The sequence below is a fragment of the Artemia franciscana genome, chromosome 15 (genome assembly GCF_032884065.1).
Source record: "Artemia franciscana chromosome 15, ASM3288406v1, whole genome shotgun sequence".
Lineage (NCBI taxonomy): Eukaryota > Metazoa > Arthropoda > Branchiopoda > Anostraca > Artemiidae > Artemia > Artemia franciscana.
The window spans coordinates 42269652-42291562 of record NC_088877.1 but is presented as its reverse complement, the minus strand read 5'-3'; the positions used below and the strand labels follow the sequence as shown (position 1 = coordinate 42291562).

General features: G+C 34.0%; 1 protein-coding gene across 7 annotated transcripts in view; it reads right to left on the bottom strand.

Annotated features, from left to right (window-relative positions):
- The window catches only part of LOC136036499 (protein lap4-like), a 199287-nt gene that overhangs the window by 74310 nt on the left and 103066 nt on the right, over positions 1 to 21911 (bottom strand). For all 7 annotated transcript variants that reach the window (XM_065718780.1, XM_065718777.1, XM_065718781.1 and 4 more), the window contains 5 exons: positions 19082 to 19280; positions 16580 to 16677; positions 13200 to 13346; positions 8936 to 9016; positions 487 to 672 (listed from right to left, as the gene is read on the bottom strand). In XM_065718780.1, coding sequence (XP_065574852.1) covers positions 487 to 672; positions 8936 to 9016; positions 13200 to 13346; positions 16580 to 16677; positions 19082 to 19280 — 711 coding nt within the window. The remainder of the gene's footprint in view (positions 1 to 486; positions 673 to 8935; positions 9017 to 13199; positions 13347 to 16579; positions 16678 to 19081; positions 19281 to 21911) is intronic.

Below are 21911 nucleotides of genomic sequence, written 5' to 3'. Positions count from 1 at the left end.
GAAAACCTGAATTCGGTCCAGAAGGGATAGATTACCAAAAAAATTCGGTTTCTAAATTGAAAAAAAATTATTTTGACGTAACTAATTCTGCTGAAGTTTCCATAAGAGCCCCCTCCCCTCGTTATATGTTAGTAGTATAAAGCATAGGTAACCATACGATTAGGGATTGAAGGGGATTAACTCAAAATCAGAAGATACATTTTTAAGATACTAATTTTCAATATGGGGCTAATCTTAGAACGAAGAAAGGGGAAACGAAAACTGAAATAACCAGCTAAATATTGTGAACGACTACTTTTTCGGAAGAAGAGAAGGGGTGGTCTCTTCAAATCATCTTAAGCATCAATATGAATTCAGAAAAGGATAAATCTTCTTTGCGTGCTTTGTCACCTAAGGTATAGATCCTCATGACTTATTACAACTAAACAAGAGAAGGGTTTGAGTTAAAGTTTACTACAAGCTTGATCATAAAAGCATTCAACATACTTGCAGGTTGGAGTGTGAGAGTCGAGTACCCATATAGGATTTTGGGTTGTATAACCCAAATGGTGATCGTGGTGTAGAGCCACTTCCCGGCTCTCTCTCGACAACCAAGCGAACAAAGCGTTCCAAACCCGAGAGCAAAGCGACTACCTGATCGAGTCGAGCACCTCCGACATCGATTCCATTGATCTAAAAAAAAGTAGTGCTTGTTACTCACACTACCCAAAACATTAGTCTACACACATTTGAGTCAGTCAGATGCCAAATAGATTTACTGCATTGAGTAATCAGCGGGGAAAATGAAGTAAACAAATTTGTAACTTTCATGCATACTAAGCCATAGTTGAAAAAAAATTATTGTATTTCTTATATGTTTGAAATGGAAAGATAAACATCAAAAACAAGAAGAACAATAGAATTCTTTTCGCAAGACAGTGGCAATTCTAATTTCAATTAATATTTCGACCCTATGTTTAAGGGCCGTCCTCAACAAAAGATAAATATGTAGAAGAAAAGAGACTTACAATAACATACGACCATTAAAACTAAAACGAAAAGACTAAAATAGTCCCAGCATCCTTACTTCAGCGAAGCTCAATCAGGACTGATAAATAACTAAGGTGAAGCAAGACAATTCATTGAAATAAAACAAAAAAATAATTACATCTTTTCATTGCTAATCTAACCTTTTTGACAGCTAGCCTCGAAGGTCTTTTTGTAACTGGTTTGTGTTAATATCAACTGGTTTTTATGGCACTTAGTATCTACCGAGTGACATATAGCGATCGCAAATTCTGTCGGTCGGTCTGTCTGTCTGTCTGTCCCGGTTTTGCTACTTTAGGCACTTCCAGGTAAGCTAGGGCGATGAAATTTGCCACGTGTATCAGGATCCAGACCAGATTAAATTAGAAATTGTCGTTCCCCCGATTCGACCATCTAGGGGGGGGGGTGAATGGAGGGACGGTTTAATCGGAAAAATTGGAAAAGATTAGGTATTTTTAACTTACGAACGGACGATCGGATCTTGATGAAATTTGATGTTTGGAAGGACCTCGTAACTCAGATCTCTTACTTTCAATACCGACCGGATCCAATGTTATTGGGAGGGGGGAGACCGGAAATCTTGGTAAACGCTTAAAGTGGAGAGATCAGGATGAAACTTGGTGGGAAGAATAAGCACAACTCCAAGATACGTGACTGACATAACCGGACCGGATCCACTCTCTTTGGTGGAGTTGGGGGGGGGGGTATTTCGGAAAAAATGAGGTATTTGTAACTTACGAACGGGTGATCAGATCTTAATGAAATTTTATGTTTAGAAGGATCTTGTGCTTTAGAACTCTCATTTTAAATCCCGACCAGATCCGGTGACATTAGAGGGAGTTGGAGGGGAAAACCAGAAATCTTTGAAAACGCTTAGTGGAGAGATCGGGATGAAACTTGATGGGAAGAATAAGCACAAGTTATAGATACGTGATTGACATAATTGGAACGGGTCCGTCTCTGTGGGGGAGCTGGGGGTTGTTAATTTGGGAAAATTAGAAAAATTGAGGTATTTTTAACTTAAGAACGGGTGACCGGATCTTAATGAAATTTGATATTTAGAAGGAATTCATGTCTCAGAGCTCTTATTTCAAATCCCGACCAGATCTGTTGACATTGGGGGGAGTTGGAGGGGGAAAACGGAAATCTTGGAAAACGCTTATAAATGTCATAGATACGTGATTGACGTAACCGAACTGGATCCGCTCTCTTTGGGGGAGTTAGGGGTTGGGGTTCAGTGCTTTGGCGAGTTTGATGCTTCTGGACGTGCTAGGACGATGAAAATTGGTAGGTGTGTCAGGGAGCTGCACAAATTGACATGATAAAGTCGTTTTCCCCGATTCGACCATCTGGGGGGCTGAAGGGAGAGGAAAAATTAGAAAAATTGAGGTATTTTTAACTTATGAGTGGGTGATAATTTTGATATTTAGAAGGACCACGTGACTCAGAGCTCTTATTTTAAATCCCAACCGGCATTAAGCCTCTGATTTTCCTTTTAAAGCAATCTATTGATTCTCAGAATTTTGCTAAAGCTCATACCATATGAGCTCTTGGCTCTTCCGACCTCGTCACAAGTGCCATATGAGCTCTTATCTCTTGTTTAATATATTTTGTAAGATCACTTTCAATTAAATTTGTATACAGAGCATATATTGAATGTTCCCCCAAATCCCTATTTAAGGAATTATAACTATTAATCTGAAGTCTGATTCGAATTGCTACACGAACAACCCGCTTTATGCCTAGGTCATTGCTAATAAGGGTGGATTCTTCAAAAAGTGTTTTGTCGCTAGGATTTTAAAAAACACATGGCTGCTTAACACAGAATGAAAAGAGCAATATTCGAACTTATTATCTTATAATATCGCCAAATATAGCTTATAATATCGAATTATAATATCGCCAAATATCGATATTATCGATAAATTATCGCCAAATTAATATTATATTAATTATAATATCGCCAAATATCGAACTTATAATATCGCAGCAATATTAGAACTTAAAGCTGTGGTGATATCACCTTTATGCTGTTGTAGACATTTCTCTAAATTCGGGTGAGTTCTACCTACATAGTATTTGCCACAGTCATATGGTATTTGATAGACCCCTCTTTGCCAAAAAGGCATGATTAGCAATGAAAACGAGTTTCTAATTACTCTTCTTTCATTTCAATGAATTGCCTTGTTTCACCACACTTTATCTATTAGTTCTGGTTGAACTTCGCTAAAGTAGGGATGCTAGGACTGTTTTAAAATTTTCAATTTAGTTTTAATGGTCGTATATTGTTGTAACTCTTTTTATATATATTTGTTTTGCTGAGGACAGCCCTTCGACATAGGGTCAAAGTATTCATTCAAACTTCCACTGTCTTGTGAAAAGAACTCCCAATTGTTTTCTTGTTTTTTTTTGCGTTTGGAAAGGCAAGGCAGATGGAAAGGCAGTGTGGTCTTCGTCGCTATTTATATAAAATGGAAAGAATGATTCAGTTTGTCTTAGGAGATGTAAATTGGCCTTGCAAAAGAAAATTAAAAAAAGATCGAAAATTTTTCTTCAAATTAGTTAGTGCTTAAACAGTGCTTAGGCTTATTCTTACATTACCAAGGATATTATATATATATAAAAAAACACCCACGACCCAGCTAAGATCTATTCCTTTCTAAAAAATCTCGTATCCCTAAGATTTTTCTTCTAGTCGTTTACAAATTAAGAAGTTTTTAGGACAGTACTGCATTTTATTAAAGTTGTCACGTTGAACCGCGAAACTAAAAACGTTTAGTTGAATTTCACAGCACTTTAAACTGTAAAATTAAAACAATAACAATGATTCCCAGACAACTTCAAAGAGAAGCCTTCTTAAGTTGTTTGGTGCCATTTGTTTTTAGCTCATTTTTGGCTGATTTTTCGCCCACGTCTCTTTTTTTAATTTGGCAAAAGCTACTGCCAAAAACTACGTAACTGCATATAAAGGTCTCTTTGACTAAAAATTCTTTTCCGGATTCTTCCTACTTTAAAAAATAAATAATGGTTGTAAATAAATATAAATATATAAATAAACATAAATAATAATGGTTATAAATAAATTAAATATGGTTGAGCAAGCTTATCCTCTAATCTAATTCCAACAATTAGATTTCAATTGCACTTTCTTTAGTATTTTAAGGAATAAATAATCGATCAGAAATGGGATCGATCTCTTCAGTGATCATAAGTACATTGAGTTTATTTCTCCTTAATCTTCTTGTTTGATGAATAGCGTTGCAGTCATATGTTTATTTACATTATTTACTATTATAAATAATACAGGTTTTTATTATTTTGTTTGTGAGGTTTTTATACTGTTAGTGTTTTTTTATTATAATGAAATTATTATTAGGCTTATGATCGTTTTCCTCTGAAGCGTTGTCTTTTTCCCTCTCATTTAGGTTTTTTTTCAATTCTACAGGCTACATTCATGTATGCACAGAGCATAAAAATCCATTGTTATTATCATTAAAGTAACTAGTCATGCAAGTGCTTTACCAGTAATCAAAATGGAGTCATTCAATTTGGCTTCTGAGGGGCTCATTCGTTCGTTAATAAACATAAAACAAACCAGTTTTTCTAGACTACAATCTAAGCGCACAAAAAGCATACCTATATCAAAATAGAAGCAAACAATTATTTTACGTATTTGCAACTTATTATTAACTAATTATTTAATTAGTATACTTTAATATTATTAAATAATTAATTTTAATTTAATATTATTTAATTTAATATTATTAAATAATTTAATTTAAAATAATTTAATTAAATAATTTAAAACGTTTTAATTTAATATTATTTAATAGCAACTAATTATGTAATTAGTATACTTTAATATTATTAAATATTTAATTTTAATTTAATATTATTTAATTTAATATTACTAAATAATTTAATATTATTTAATAGCAACTAATTATTTAAGTATTTAACAATATTTGCATGCACTTTTTCGATCTCTTCATGACTCATTTATTCGACGTCACGTTTATGTACATATCTTTCACACTTTTAGTAGCTCAACACTAAATAAAGTTATAAGTAATAAGTAATAAGTATAAATAAGTATAAGTAATAAGTAAATTTATAAGTAACTCAACACTAAATAGATTTATAACACTAAATATATTTATAAATTTATAAAATAAATTTATCTGTTGGGATAAAATTTCCTCTCTATTGACAGTAGCATTTTAAAACTGAAGCCGTTCGTCGATATAACATGATGATTACCAATGAAGCAAAAATCAAATGATTTTTAACAACAAACAGTTTCAGGTAATAAAATATTAAAAACTTAATAAACCAATTTAGCAGAACAAAATTCGAAGTTGTATATCTAATTTAGCGGAAGAAATTATAGAGAAATTACTATATTACAATGTTGCAATTTAAAATGTTGAAGAAAATTAATAAAAATATATGTGCATCAAGATTGTCGAAAGACCTTATCTACTATATAGTTTAGGAATGGCCAAGTGTAGTAAGTTGAAACTTTCAGGTCATGTTGAGCTAAATCTGAACACATTATGTGAATCCAGGTGATCAAAAGGTTGCAATTTTAATATCGCAGGAACAGCTATGGGTATCAAGTTAAAACTTTCGGTGTTTAAGGAGGATATTGAACTAAATCAACAGTAAAGCAAATGCTTTAGCAATAACAAGAGTGGAGTCAATGGATTTGGCTTCTGCGCAGCTCATATTTCATAAATACGCAAATGCTGCAGCAGTACGATAGTCTTTAGCAAATTAATAAATTAAAAAAAAAACTAAAAAAAAATAATAATTTAAAAACCCCAAAAAATAAGTTAGAACTTAATATTAAGGTTCAAGGTACGCTTTCAAACTTGGACAAAGAATCCAGAAGTAGCTTCTAGCCGGTGTTACCTTAAGAACTAGGGTATAAAACACAAGGAAAGCGACCAACAGGGTTCGAGTCTTACAAATGCGATATGTTTGTCACACTGGTAAATCTAGGGCTGACCGAAAAGCAGGTCGCCCCTAGTAGGGTGGGAGAAGGTCGTAAGGAAGGATTTAATGGAACTTGGATTTTCCTAGGAGGGTGTCAACAGAAAGGTCTTGAATAAATCGGAATGGAGGAGGAACGTGCGTTGTCATGTTAGCCTAATACGGCTTTGTGCTAGTGAGTTGTTATTGGTAGTAGTAGGTAAATATATAAACGATTCCATTACTGCCGTGGGAACAAGGTGAACACACTAATCCATGGCTTTTTCACGCTCTTTCCAGATATTGTTACTTTTTCCTTCGCAAATGACCTCCTCCCCCCAGTCCTGAAAGTCTCATGTATAGTCCTAGTATATAGGTATGTACAAAACCAAAACAACTACATAGACGTTCTTACTTTATAATATGCAGTATATTTTTATTAATGACACTGTCATGTTTACTTTTATTTTTTCTGGATTCATTTATGACACTGCCATGACACAGCCAGTGTCACACATATTTTGATGACATTATCATATTTACTTTTATTGTTTTCCAAATCCATAAGTCATTATCATTATCAATGTTCGATATCCAACAAATCTGAAATTCTTTTCAATTAGAAATAGATCTAACACTTTTTCGAGTCATGGAAACCGTTCAAAATGAAATAAAAGGATAGACAGGTGCAAAACAAGAAAATATGACAGAAAAGACCTGCCCGCTTTATTTATAAATTGATGTGAAACTGCAGTAGCATGCAGTAGAACTATTCCCTTTTTTCCTTAGTATTTCATTGTTTTTTCTTGTATCTAGGTTAGAGTTTTCACACCTCATGCGTACCTCTTGTCACAACATGGCCTCAAAGCAGCTTTCATTACTACATTACCGAATAGCCCCACAATAAACTCGGTTATCTTTCTTCAGTAATCATACAATAAGTCCATAATTCAAATTTTTTGCCCCAAGTAATGGACATCTTTGTATTAACGGGTTGTTCCTTAAATCTGGAAGTGCCTCTTCCTTTACTAATGACGTTTCTGAGATACAAAGCTAAACTATTGTTCATAGCTCTTATCATACTTTAGCTCCCCGAAATTCACTCCATCAAGTGGCTTGAACCCAGACCTCCTCGTCTGGGTTGGGAGGAAGTCATGAATAAAGATTTAAAGGAAATGGGCACTTCCTGGGAGGGTGTAAAAAGGAAGACCTTGAATAGATTAGGTTGGAGGAGGAGCGTCCGTAGCTGTGTTGGCCTCAGGCGGTTTGGTGCTGCACTGAGTTATTAGTAGTAGTAGTAGTAGTAGTAGTAGTAAGTGGTTTGTAAGTAGTACACGATACCATATCGAGTCTTTTTGGAGTCAGTAAACCTTCAAGAATTCCGAAAGCTTAAAGTCAAAAAAGTCTTTTTAGTAATAATATCGCGCAAAAAAGTAGAGTCAAAGTCAATCATTTTGGCATCTAAGTTGCTCATCCGTTCGTTAATGCATGCACAACATAATTTTTACTATAAACTAAACATACTATGCATTAACTGCAACAAAAAGCATGCAAACATAAAAACAGAAGCAAACAGTTCTTTTACGCATTTAGTCTTCATTTTCTAACAGCCTACTAATAGCCAACACAGCTATCCAAAATCAAAACCTTACCTTAAAACAAACCTAGTTAAGCCCCTTCAAGATCCATAAATCAAATAAAATATAAAACTATATAGCAAGCGACAGAATTTTAAAAAAATGATAATGGAAAATTTATAAGAGTTAGACGTTCAGCGATTTAACATGGGAACAAAGGGTTTGAATTATTACTAGCTCCACAGAGTAGCGTCTGGCGATTTAATAAAAAAAAAAAAAAAAAAGCTAGTTGATCCAATTAATCTTCATTGTTGTAGTTTTATAGCTCGAAATTCCCTTTAAATGATCAATTATCAGAATTATTTTTTATTCTCGCGAAATATTTAGTTAAAAGTCAAAATGTGGTCAGCACAAAATAGCCTTGGTTATGTTGAGACTAATGGCAAATTAAGTAGGCCAGTTCTGTTTAGCCTGGAATGCCCACTGATGAAAAAATTGATGTGTGGTACACATCAATTTTTGGACACATCAAAAGCGTGTACAGCGCTTTTGGTGGTGTGCTAAAAAGGGAACAAATTCAATCCAAGCTAGATGGCGCTGGTGAAAATTAGTGTGCTCATTTTATGCATTTACGCTTCTTCACTTTTACTCATGTACATTGCTTACATTTTTAATGTATTCTTTTACACTCTTACACTTATTCGACATCTTTAATGGTCTTCTATTTTCATTTTAAACATTTTCGTGTCTTATTTAATTCATAGTCCGATTATTCTACGCTTTTGGTATTATATTAATTCTAGCAGACCAAATAGAAACTTTATAGTAACAAACTTACTTGGGTCGAACTCGGACAAATAGTAATTAGCAAAAAGCAAGCGTATATCCTATGTGTTGCTAAAATAAAAATCAATAAAAGTCAATAAAAGTTTAGGTCATAATGACAAAAACAATGACGAAAAATTAATAAAATTCAATGATATTACAATATTTAGGTTAAAAATTTGTATAATAAAATTAGAAACTAAACATTAAGGTATTGCTTGAAACGATATAAAGGAACTTCCATTTTGACCTTTTCAATTCCTAGTTTGCAAAAATAAATTAGAATCAGCAAAAGTATAATAAATTCACACCAGTCAGAAAAAAGCAGAAATAGCTTGCACAGTAAAATGAATCTTTTTTTATAACAAAATGCACTATTAAGAGCTTTGTTTCTATGTAGAATTTCAAAAACCGAAAGAAAAGGAAAGATAAGGAAAAAAGACAAACCTGACGATTGTTAAAAAGAACTAAAGCAAAGCACAAGAAATAAGGGGAAAGAAGAAATAGATGAAACAAAAAAGAAAATCAATTACCGATAGAATTTTGTCTCCAACACGGAGTTTTCCATCACGAGCGGCAGGACCCACGTCATTTATATGAGACACATAAATGCCCTAGAACGCAGAAAATGGATTCAACTATATTAATTTAACATAATAATAATGATATTAATAAAAATAGGTTTAAAACAAAATATAATAAATTTATACAGAAGTAAAATAAAAGGATTGAAGATTTAAATTCAAACTTGCCTACCGTGACAAATCGGAAGAAAATCTGAATTTGATTCAGTAATTACTCAAATATTTAGTCTGTATCCAAAAAAACATCATCATCGGGGAAATGAAAGAATTCTAAAAATAATTTCATAAAAAGGAACAACTACTCACTACTACTAACAACAACTCACTGCAGCACCAAGCGATCTGAAACCAACACAGCTACGTACGCTCCTCCTTCATCCCAATCTATTCAAACCCCCCCCTCTTTAAAACCTCCCAAAGAAGTTCCCATTTCGCTTAAATTCTTCTTTACGATATCTTCCAAACTTATTCGCGAGGACGACCCGCTTTCGTTTGGCTCTAGGCGGTGACCTACAAGGACAATCTTTGGCTATCTGCCATCCTTCATCAACAGAACGTATCCTAGCCACTGCATAATAATGGAATGAGATAATTATTTTATTCTATAATAACAGAATAATTGTTTTGATACTAGCATAAAAAACGACATGAACATAACACAATAAAAAAAGAAACAAAAGTAACAATATAGTATCAGTAATATATTGACAGTTATTACGTACAAATGCTATGGGATCCAAATTTGGAAATAAGATTAGTTGGAGGACACGTACAAAAAAAGGAAAAAAATCAATTCAATTCAAAATTAAGCTATGGAATAGCATGTTTTAAAAAATTCTTACTCCGAACAGCTACTTTTGAGAAGAATGTAACAAAGTCGGAATGTATCATCAAACGTTACGGTAATATTACTGTAATATAATACGGTAATATTGTATCGGTAATAAAATATGCATCGGTAAAACGGTAATATATATTACGGTAACATGTATAAGTTGTATCACGTCTGTTTTTAAAAATTATTATCTGTGTAGAAGTTTTATTAAGTATTTTTTTTTAAGCACAAATTTCGAACTTATCACAAGTAATTTTGATATTTTCGACTTCTCTGGGACGGTTAATGAGCATCTAAACTACAAATCGAAACATTTGGAGACACCTAGATTGATGACCGAAGAGTTGCAGATTAGCTCAAAATAGAAAATATTGTAGGGCGGCATCATCTCATGGTACGACAGGTTTCTGCAGTAAATCAATTCATAGCCCCTAAAGCTGCAGTGAAGCTACTTCTGTATTTGTGCTGCCATCAGCATATACATCGCAACTGCAGCAGGTAACTCAGAGAATTTAAAACTGCAATGAATTTGTTCATGTATTTAGGTCACTGTCTGCAGAAATTTCGTAACCGCGGTATATCTATTCAAGATCTTAAAAGCTTTGGTGAATTTGTTTCTAGCATCACACACTGTATGGGAGTCTGCCCTCTTTCGTTCTTGTCATTTTCGTTCTCCCCAGTACCTCCAATGTCTCATATGAATTTCAATAGTGATTAAAGGCTGCTTAGTCTGGGTTTTAACCTGAATACTCGGTATTCTTTCAGTCCAGTGTAGTAAAAGTATGGTTCAGAGACCTTAGCTTGGTAATACGGGACCCAGAGATCGAATCACGCTGCAGTGCAGTGCACGCACTGCAGGGCCGACGCAAGGACCTTAGTAGTCAAGAAGCGTCGCTAATTCTTAAATATTATATTTGATGATGTATCTATGTAGCTATTAGCTCCCATTTCACATCTGCGCCGTGTCATCTCAGGTACATTGATCCAGCAGGGAGGGTTGATATCTTCAAGCTATTTGCCTTGATGTCCGGTCAAATCTTTTAAAGCTGTCTTGAGACAGCTGATGTATTAGAGCAACTTTTAGGATACATATCACATTTGAAAGATGTGAAAACGTTATCAGTAAAACAGCATCGAATTTGCTGATGCATATAATTTGACGAACTTAAAAAATCTAATCAACAGTCGACTTATTTGATCAGAAGCCCGCTTGGTATTCTGGAATATTTGCTAAGCATATTGATCAGACCCGTTCAAGACTCTTGTCAAAGTTTTTGTGCCGTGATTTTTAATACTGATTAAATAAAAACTAAACTGTCTTTTGGCAAGAAAAATCCCACATTTTTGTAGATAGGAGCTTAAAACTTCTACAGTAGGGTTCTCTGATATGCTGAATATGACGCTGTTATTTTCATTAATATTCCATTACTTTTAGAGGGTGTTTCCCCCTATTTTCTAAAATAAGGCAAATTTTCTCAGGCTCGTAACTTCTGATGGATAAGACTAAACGTCATGAAGCTTATATATTTAAAATCAGTATTTAAATTCAATTCTTTTGATGTAACTATTGGTATCAAAATTCCGTTTTTTAGAGTTTTGGTTACTATTGAGTCGAATCGCTCCTTACTACAGTTCGTTACCACGAACTGTTTGATTGGTGATGGTTATCACAAACAGCTTTAGAACCTTTCTTATGAACAGAGACTATAGTGACTTTGCACTATGGTGAGGGCAGGTGACCAAATTCCCGGGTAGCTGTGGGATTTTGTGGTGTAGGTTATCGAAATATTCACAGCTGACTTTCAAAAGTTCAGGCTGTATTCCATCAGGGCCTGCAGTTTTATTTGTTTATCTGCCAACATTTCTGATGGCAGATCCTATTTTCGAGCAGCGATTTTTTTTTCGAAAAATGACCCCAAATGGTGTGTACTGTTTCTGCTGCTTTTTCTAATATCGGCCTTATGACCCTAAGGTTCTAACCTATAATCGCACCACAGTTCCCCACAGTAAATCATGGTATTACTCAAAAGGGTTGCGTACGCTAAATTTATGGTAATCAACTTCCAATCAGGGTAATAATTTCACTACTTCTCTCATAGATTGTACTCGGTCGTTTGATATCTCCTTTACAGGCTATGGAAACTTTGTGGAAATTAGTGTTTTTTTTTTTTTGTTTATTTCTTTTTAATAAGAATTTTTTGAATCTATTTTTTTTCGATTTTTTAAAACTTTGTCTATATATCGGTACAGTCTTCGGTGTTCGCATAAGCACTGTTCCTAATATTAGTTTCAAACAATCCAGGCTATTTATGTAAAGACTTAAAAGATTTTTATTCTATGGAATTTAAATTTAAAATATTTTTAAATCCCAGGAGAATCTTGTTCATTTTCCTTCTTCATCCACCACCAAACCGGACAAAAACCGGCTTCTTCAGATTGGTTTTGGGCGTTTCTAATATAATCTAGAAGTTATAATTAATTAGAAGTTAGTTAAGAAGTTAAGAATATAATTATAAGTTATAAGTTAGAATATAATTTAGAAGTTGACACAGAGAACTCTCATGCGTGGCATATACACCTTTGTCCCCTCGCCACCGTCTTAATTGATTCTCTTGTGAATTATATATTGTCTGCGAACTATTATTCCATTATTATTTATAATTGTACTGTGTCGGTTATAGATAAACATACATAATAAATAAAACCAAAAACAATCGAAGAAAACCTACATAATATATTGCATTAATGCTCAAATGAAAACAAAACCTTACATTAAACTTCTCATTAGAAAATCCTACTCCTTATCCTCCTTTAAAGCCAAGACCTCTATGCAACCCTGAATGTCAGTTAGCAGCTCTGAACGATTAAAACTTTAAACTAACAAATCTCAGATGTAAAATTTCATACAAAAATAGGCCTACCGATTCTCAAAGCAACTAAAGCCATTGCATAACTTGTATATGATGTATACCCCACCTGTAAACGGGTATTTTATTTTTGGAAGATCTCGATTTTTTAAGGTGACAAAGATCAATAAAAGCATTTATGAAGAAAAAAAAAAAAAACTATATAATGTAAAATGATAAAGAATCTAAATAAATATTACGTAAACATTCAGGTTAGGGATACAAAGACAAGGCCGTATCAAGAGGGGTTTGCAGAATTGACCCCCCACCCCCCCCCCCGCCACCCCCGAATTGTTTGTCTGACTCGTGAAAACGTAACAAAATTAGATACAAACAAATTTGTATGCGTTTATTAGGGTTTTTTTTGTGTACCCCCTCCCCCCGAAAAAAAAATCCATATGTAAATCACCCGCCAAAAAAAAAAATCCTAGATATGACCATGTAAGGGCGTACAAAATTATGAAAGTCTTACGTCTGAGTTTTCCTTGGCAACTTCTCCGCCTTTACCTCCTTGTACTTCAAAGCCAAGGCCTGTGTGGTCTCGAAGAAGAGTGCAGAAGACACGTTCGTTCTTACGCGGACTTGTTTTTGATGGGATACCAACATTCTGATCAATAAACTAAAAAAGTAAATACATATATGTTATAAAACCAAATAACACCGAAAAAAAGGATAGAGTGGTATTCAGGGACAATGAAAACTTGATAAAATATCAATTGTTACATTAAAATATCAAAGTTGATCTTGTAGAAAATATATGATGAAGAACAAGAAGAGAGGAAGACCTGACCTGATTGTAAATCTGAAATACCATTTATAATTACCATAAATTACCAAATTAAATTAATATTACTAAATTACAATAAATTAATATTTATCAAAAAGGAAATGAAATTACCAAAAAGAAAAGAAAGAAATTACCCTTTATCCACATCCAAGAAGATTAGAAATCAAAAATTAGTAATAAGTGATAACAGTTTAAATGTAAGTTTAGATTTACATTTCAGGAAAAATCTGAAATGACTAGAAATTTGAAGGTTACACTTTATTCTTTTCCCGAGCATGGGGGAGAGCGACTACATTTAAAATTCTGCTTATTTTATATAATTTATTCAGAGAGAAAAAGAGATTTCACATATACAAAATCTTGTGGCTCAAAAACCTTAAAGATTTTTTTACTGGTTTGATATTTCTCACAAAAGAACCAATCAGCTTCCTGAAACGGTCCCCCCAGAAAATATACTTTACTTTCTGTCAATATTTGTCATTCAGCACTAGCTAACCCGGTTTAAAAGGGCGGGGCTATTCATCTCTCCATAAATAAGGAATAGTGTCACTGGCTTGCGAAAAAACGTCATGAAAAGAAACCAATGAAATTGAAGCACAATTTTTGAACTTACCCTTTACTTTGCCTTTGGAACGATTCGTGCCAAACAGAAAAACTTAAATTTTGAAAATAATTATAAGTAATTTTGAAAACAAATTATAAATTTTTACGCATATACTTAGCTTTTATGTAGCCAAGAGAAAAGGTGAACAAAATTTTTCATTTTTACCTAACTTTGTTTCCTCAACATGATGCTTTTTTGAATGTATTCTACATAAATACGGATCTAGAGCAAAACCGTGGAGGGGGGGGGGGCAATAACTGACCAAATTAAACTTATTTTAAAAAAAGGGGTAAAAAGAGAAACAAAACAAATGAGGGCACCGGAAAAATCTTGGAGGGCCGCAGTCTCCTCGCCCCTGATTTTACACTTTATAGTGAACTTTATTACACTTTATAGTATGTTAACATCATTTGGCCAACAGCAAACTGTTTCCTGTTTGAGATATTAAGTAGATGGAACGGGAAGATGGACAATTTTGTTGTGTTTTTTCCTTAATATATATACGAGTTCATTGGCTAATATATACAAAAAAAGTATCTGTCACGTTGTTCAGTAAAATCTATAAAAAAAAGATACATTGGAAGTGGTCAGAGAAGGATAAAAATGATGTGATAAGAATACAAATAGAAATAAAAGAAACATAAGAATGATAAGAATAGCCTAGTTATAAGAATAAAAAGGAGAATAATAAGAAGAGTGAGAGCAACATTAAACAGAAAGATTAGCGGGACTTTAACATCACTAGGTGGAAGAAGATTGGTAGCCATAATTTTCTATAAAAGTTTGTAGTAAAAAAGGTCCTATATGGAGAAAACAAAACTATCGTTTGGCAAAAAAGCGGAACTGGTAAAAGAAGAAATTGGCACACAAAAAAAAAGTTGGAAAAAATACAAGCTTAATTTCCAACTTTTCCTCAAAACATTTATATTCAAAATTTACTGTAGCTCAGCAATTACAAAACCTTTATATTAAGACAGTTTATAATGAAAAAAAAATAATACTACTTAATTTTGAAAAAAATAAACATTGAGATTCTATCAAAATCATACACTGACGGGCATTCAATCTTTTTTTTTCAGACTCTGGGACAGTCTGGAAAACCCAAACAAAACAATAAATATACGAATCAACTGTAGTAACTCAATGGGCATTGGGCTATATAACGTATATTTCATAAATGTGCAGGAAAAAAGGGAGAAGGGGAATGTATTAAAGGACTACTCTTCGTTCCCTGTTGTTCCAAAAGGAAGGGCATTTAGCCCTGCAAAGTAAGACCAAAACAGATTTGAAACATAAATGCTCCAATCTACAACTATTTTTCTTTAAAAAGCGATACAAGGATATTTAACGGATAAAAAAAGCATCGACAGTTAGACAAAATAAAGAAATTCAGGTAAAACTAATTAAGCGACTTTAGCAATTCAATCGGGTGTCATTTACAACGTTTCGATTTCCATAGGGATATCAGGCACGATAGTCAAGCATTAAAATCGGTGATCATTGTTAAACTAGAGCTGATCATTGACAATGATTCATTTCTGTAAAAATATGTTAAAGCTGCAGAAATACGTAAAAAAAGGAGACCCCAAAGAGCGAAATTTCCTCTAACATTGGTCTGAACCCCCCCCCCAACGGGACGAACCGTCCCGGTCAATTGTGGTCAAATTGTGATCTCAAAATGCATATGCTTTGACATATTTAAACGCTAAGGTGGATTACTCTTGGTCATAAGATTAAAAGTAGTGACATAAATACTGACTTTTATCTTATCTGGTTTATTGACATTTATGTTTAAAATCAGAATTGAATAGAGGGAGGGGTTTTGGGGGCCTTTCTTTATATGTATGACGGCTCATGTCATATCCCTCTAAATTAGTTAAGTTCCTCAAAGTGCTAATTCTGGTAAAGAGCTGATTAGAAGAAAATAATTGATTAACCACAAACATCGAACCCGTTGGAAAATATCCTTGCTTGTTAAACAATACTATGAGAGGTAGGAATAGTAGTGAAAAAAGGGAATATGGTTCTAGTGGTAATCAATATAAAATCAGTGGATGTTACCCATCCCGGTTTTAAAAAACAGCAGCGGTGACTCAATTAGTTAACTTGATTTTTTAAAGGCCTCCAATAGATAAAACAGATTTGACACAAAAGCCTCCAATCTTCAACTATTTTTTACAAATGAGAGAAGGATATTTAGCAAAAAAAAAACATATCTACAATTAGAAAAAATGCGGAATTTTACCCCTAAAATAACAAACAATGTGATTGGTTTGGAAAAAAAAAAAATTTTAATCTAAATTTTATCACCAGAAACAAGATATAATATGATTGGTTTGGAGAAATACCGTTACAAAAGTAAAGCCATAGAATTGAAGCCCGCTTTTTAACATGGTATACGGGATGCTGATCTCTCTTAATCTAACTGGTAAAATCATAATGGATAGTAATTATAGCTTACTGATGATAGATTTCCATGTGAACTGGCAAGCTGGGCTGTGCTCAAAGGTTGACTATACATACGTAAACCGGAGACAGGAGTTGCGGGAACGGAGACACCTGCCAAATGAAAGTATAATCAAACCGTATAAAGGCTGTGTAAACACTTCTGACATCTATATTATTGCCAAACGTAGGTTTTGAAATGATCACAGTTGCCCGAACTGTTTTAAAACCGCAAGTAGCATAATTAGAAGCAGCCCTGGAAATCTTATGAATAGATTTGAAGTGATTATTTAGATATTGCAATGTTTATTTTCAGAAGAATTTAGTTCAGCCTCCCCTCCCCAAGAGAATCCTGGGGTTCTACGGTGAAATATCTGAATAAGCAAAGTTTTTCGTTGAGCTTCCAGTCCAACAGGGATGTAAAGCATAATTTGTTTTGCGGCAACAGAATTTGATGCAAAATTCGTTTTGCATATGTATGCATGTTGAAGTTTTTGTGTGTTTGGGGGGGGGGGGGCACCAAGGAATCTTGGATTCCCTCATTGGTATTTTTCCCTCCTGTATCCATGTATTACTGAAACTTTGACCTCCGTGGGCGTGCACTGCTGCCCCCTCCCCTCATTGAGAGGAAACTTGAAATGAAGAATGAAAAAAAAATTTACTTCAAGAACTGAATACCGATCAGAATGGGTCCGAGCCCCAAAGACAGACTACTACTAGTAACTTCTGTCAAATTAGGTCTATAAATTTTTTTATTTTTATACTTATAAAATTTCAAATATTTATCCCTTAATCAAGTTCAAATAGTTAAATAGTTAAAAATTCCAAATAGTTATCCCATAATCGAGGCACTTTTGAGTCTTATGATTTAGTTCAAAATCCCACTTTAACATTTGTGCACGTATCGGGTTAACACCCTTGGCCACTCCTGAGATATTGCAGATACGCCTTTCTGGCAACCTGGATGCATATTTCCTTTTTTAAATAATTTTGAAAAAACCAAAAGGAGAATCTTAGAAAAGCCCGGTTTCCAGGTATGAGTAAACATAATTTAGGTCCAAGTGACAAATCTGTTTCTAATTTGATGCCCTTGATACTTAAAATGATATTAAAAAAATGCAAAAACAATTCCAAAAGACTCAAAATAGACGAAGAAGAGTACAGCACGTCTAAATGTAACAAACATTAATTTTACGAGTTAAAAATATTCAAAATCCAAAGCCTAGTTTGTTCATCAACTCGGCCATTTTAGGACTTCTACCTCAAAACATAAGTATTTTACAACTCTGCGTTGGATACCAGCTTTTTAAGAAGCGAATCCATTTCACACTATTTCCAGATTCAATTAGACAAGATAAATTCATTTTCTTCCTCGGTTCCATACATTTATCATTCCTTATGTTCATGCTTTCTATTTTTTTTTCTCTCTTTCAGGATCTCTTGTTTATTTTTTAATTTATATTTGCAAAAAAATGGAAAAAAAGAAGGCGTTGGCATAAAGAATGGTAATGGTAAAGTTTTGCTTGCCTTGCAAGTAGCACAGTGTACGCTGGGATGGTTTCCACAAAATTCCAGAAGAAATCGCCAGTCGCAACGCCTACGATTTCAACTTGACGCCACAGCGTGGAGACAACCACGCGGTCGTCCAAGAGCGAGATGGTCCGTTAGCCTAAGTCAGTTCCTAAAGAAGCTAAGATCTGAATAATAAGACATGAAGATGATGGGTGCTTAAGACCCATGAATCATGGGTACTCAAGACCGGGTGTCCTGAGGGAGAAGAGTTCTCTCGATGCTGGCACCGAGCCGGCAAGAGAAGTAATTCAAGTAAGTCAAGTTTAAATTTGCCCTAAAATAAATTCCTTTTTTAAAATATTCTATAGCAATGTAAGTATAATTCATTATTATAGCTTGCATGCATGAAAACTCTTAATACTTGGTGATCAAATACAAAACCACTAAATAATTAAAAAGTAACACTGGAAGGGAATTCAAACTCCGTGTTAGTGCAAAAGTGGTCTTAGAAAAGCAATTAGAAAAATAGAAAAAAATTGTGTAGAAATATATCAATAATCTATAATAATCTAAAATTGATATAAAAAAAAATATTTGTAAAGACTTTGGCAAGCCACGGAAGTCAAAATCTCCGCATAATAATTAAACAACAGTCAAATAATGATATGAACTTTCAAGGAAATTTATATAAGAAAAAATAATTTATCGACATAGAATTACAAATTAATTTTATTTCTAATTAATTAAATTAATAAAAATCACTTAAAATGAAAAGCTACTTAAAAATTACTTATCATTAAAAGCTACTTAAAAATTAACTAAGCTTTGAAAATTATCTTTATTAGGCCTAATCTACACAAATCAAACTTGATGCATAATACCAAGGAATAAACAAAATATGACTAATTTAAAAAGTTATTACAATTGGAGATGACAAAAGCAACGGCACACACATGTCGGTTAACATGCGAAAAACCATATACATAGTTAGAAAAAAAAAATATACCTTTCGGCCTATCCAAATTGTGTGTTGGAATAGAGCTGTGAAGGGACGCCGTACTAGGAGGAGGAGATACTGCATGACTGCTTAAACTGGACACAGAAGAAATGGAATGCCTAGGCGCAGGAACAGGAGGAGCACCAATCGGAAAGGCAGAACTGGCATTACTTGCTATGCTTAGGGGACGCTGGTCTGGTCGTCTCATCTAAAAATTAAAGAACAAAATTGCAAAAATGTTGTATTTTAATTATATTACAAAATGTTATACTATTTTATGTTGATTTAAATTATGTTTATACAAGGCTGTATACAGGATCTTTTTCCGGGGGAAGGGATTAGAATTTTCGTTAAAAATATTATAATTTGCTTATATGCATTTTTGGCGGGGGGGGGGGGGGGTTGACCACCCACCCCCCGAATACGGCCTTGTGTTTATATTCATATAATGTTATAAATGAACCTTGATAATATAAGTTATATTTACACGATGTTAATATAAATAAAAAAATGTTACAAAAAAAAAAAAAAAATTACAAAAAAGTTAAGTTGCATTTATCAGACGTAGGTTATAGTGATTCAGATGTCAAATCAATTATCTTCACAAAATGTACACAAGAGAAAAATGTCAAAGAAGATACATCGCTTATATGGATTAATTAGAAAAACTTTTTCCACAAAATAAGCTTTTCAAAGAAAAGTAAAGAACTCAATTAAACCAAAATGAGAAAAAAATAATATGAAATAATCTACCAAGCGTAAAACTACCACAAATCAGCATCGATAAATAAATGAAACCCCAAGAGAAATTACAATAAATAACCCATTCAAACTCAAAACGCGCAGAAATTAACATGGATAGGGCTCAAAACCCCTATGCCTTCCCAAGACCAGAACATAATTTGTACTTTACTAAAAAAATACATATGAACGTGCATTGTTAGTTTAATACAAATATGCTGATATTTATTCCTTAAAAAGTTAACAATATCTGATTTCTTAAAGTTATAAAAGTGAGAATATTAAAAACAAAATCAGTTGTGCAAATTATGTTCAGGCCTTGGGAAGGCATAGGGGTTTTGGGCCCTAGTTAAAATGAAATAAGTTTCAAAACAAACAAGCCTCACCTAAAGTTTATACAGCCACCCATTCCATAAAAACTTTATATGCCCCCAATGCTTGACTATTCAAAGGCACTGGTGGTTGTGTCAACCCTAGAGGCATTGTTATATGTTCTTTAGACTATGTTGAGCAAAATAACTTTCTCAAAATTTTAATCAGATTCGTTTGGTGAAGAGGGGTAGTCGGGGGGATAGCTGCCGTTCATCACTTTCGACTCTTAAAAGAGAATTAGAACTCCCAATATTTAACCAAACAAGCCTCCTCTATAGTTTATACATCCATCCCTTCCATAAAAACCATAAATGCCCCCAGGGTATAATTTACAATTCTTTCACCCAGGTTCTGGGGGTTTGATTCAACCCCAGAGCCTTGTTATGTCATAGTTGGACTATTTTAAATAAAATGGCTATCTCAAAATTTCTACTAGATGCATTTCGGGACAGCACGACGCGTGTGTGTGGGAGGGGGGAGAAGTAGCCGTCCTCCGATTACTTTTACACTTAAAAAGGCACTAGAGCTTCTGATTACCAATCAATGAGCCCCGTCCGAAGTTTATATGACCGTGCTTTCTATACAAACCTTATATGCCCTCAGGGCATAAATTACAGCCCTTGCCCTGAGGACTTGGGAGGGGGGTTGTCATACTCAAAGACATAATTTCCGGACCTTACAACTAGTCCCAGAATTTTGATTGGAAGTGTTTGGGGGCATTTGCCCTCCGATAACATGCAAATAACAAAAAGTACATTATTCCTCTCAATTTTAAATCGAAAGAGCCCTTTTTGAAGTTCCTATGACAACACTTTCCATAAAAATTTACATGCCTCAAGGGAATAACTTACTACCCTTGCCCTAAGGGTTGTGTGTGTGTGTGGGGGGCAGGTATCATCTTCAAAGACATAATTTCCAGACCTTTCAACTACTTTTAACAAAATGGCTATATCAAAATTTTGATCGGAATGTGCTTCGGGATATTACGGCCGTACAGGGGGAAGGGCATTAGCCCTCCAATCACATTCGACTACTAAAAAGGGCACAAGCCCTCTCAATTTCCATTCGAACAAGCCCTTTTTGAAGTTTCTACAACAACGCTTTCTATAAAAAACCGTATATACCCCTAGTGAATAACTTACAACCCTTGCCCTGAGGGCTGAGGGGAATGGTCATCCTCAAAGACATAATTTCCGGACCTTTTAACTATGCTGAAAAAAATGGCTATTTAGAAATTTTGACAAGATTTATTTGGGAAAATGGAGAGCGTGAGAGGGGTGTTAGTTGCCGTCCAATCACTTTCGACTATCAAAAAAGGCATTAGTCCTTTCAATTTCCAATCGAAAGAGCCCTTTTCAAAGTTTCTATGACAAATCCTTAGATACAAAGTGCTCTGGTCTAAACAAACCCCCCTCCAAAAAATAAAATAAATAATATATGTGCCAACATCATTCTTTACTTAGGTAGCACTATTACGCTGCCTATGATTATAGTATACCAATTTAGTTGAGTTTTATTTCGCAAAGAGATAAAACAATAAAAACACAACAGGGCATGATTTCTAGAGAACACATAAAAACAAACCATATAAATAGAAAACAACACAAAAGGACCGGATAAAACAAAAAGAGAAAAAATTAAATCACAATGTCGGTTAGCAAAACCAGAGCTAACTGCTCATATGGCACTTGTGACGAGGTCAGAAGAGCCACGAGCCAAGAGCTCA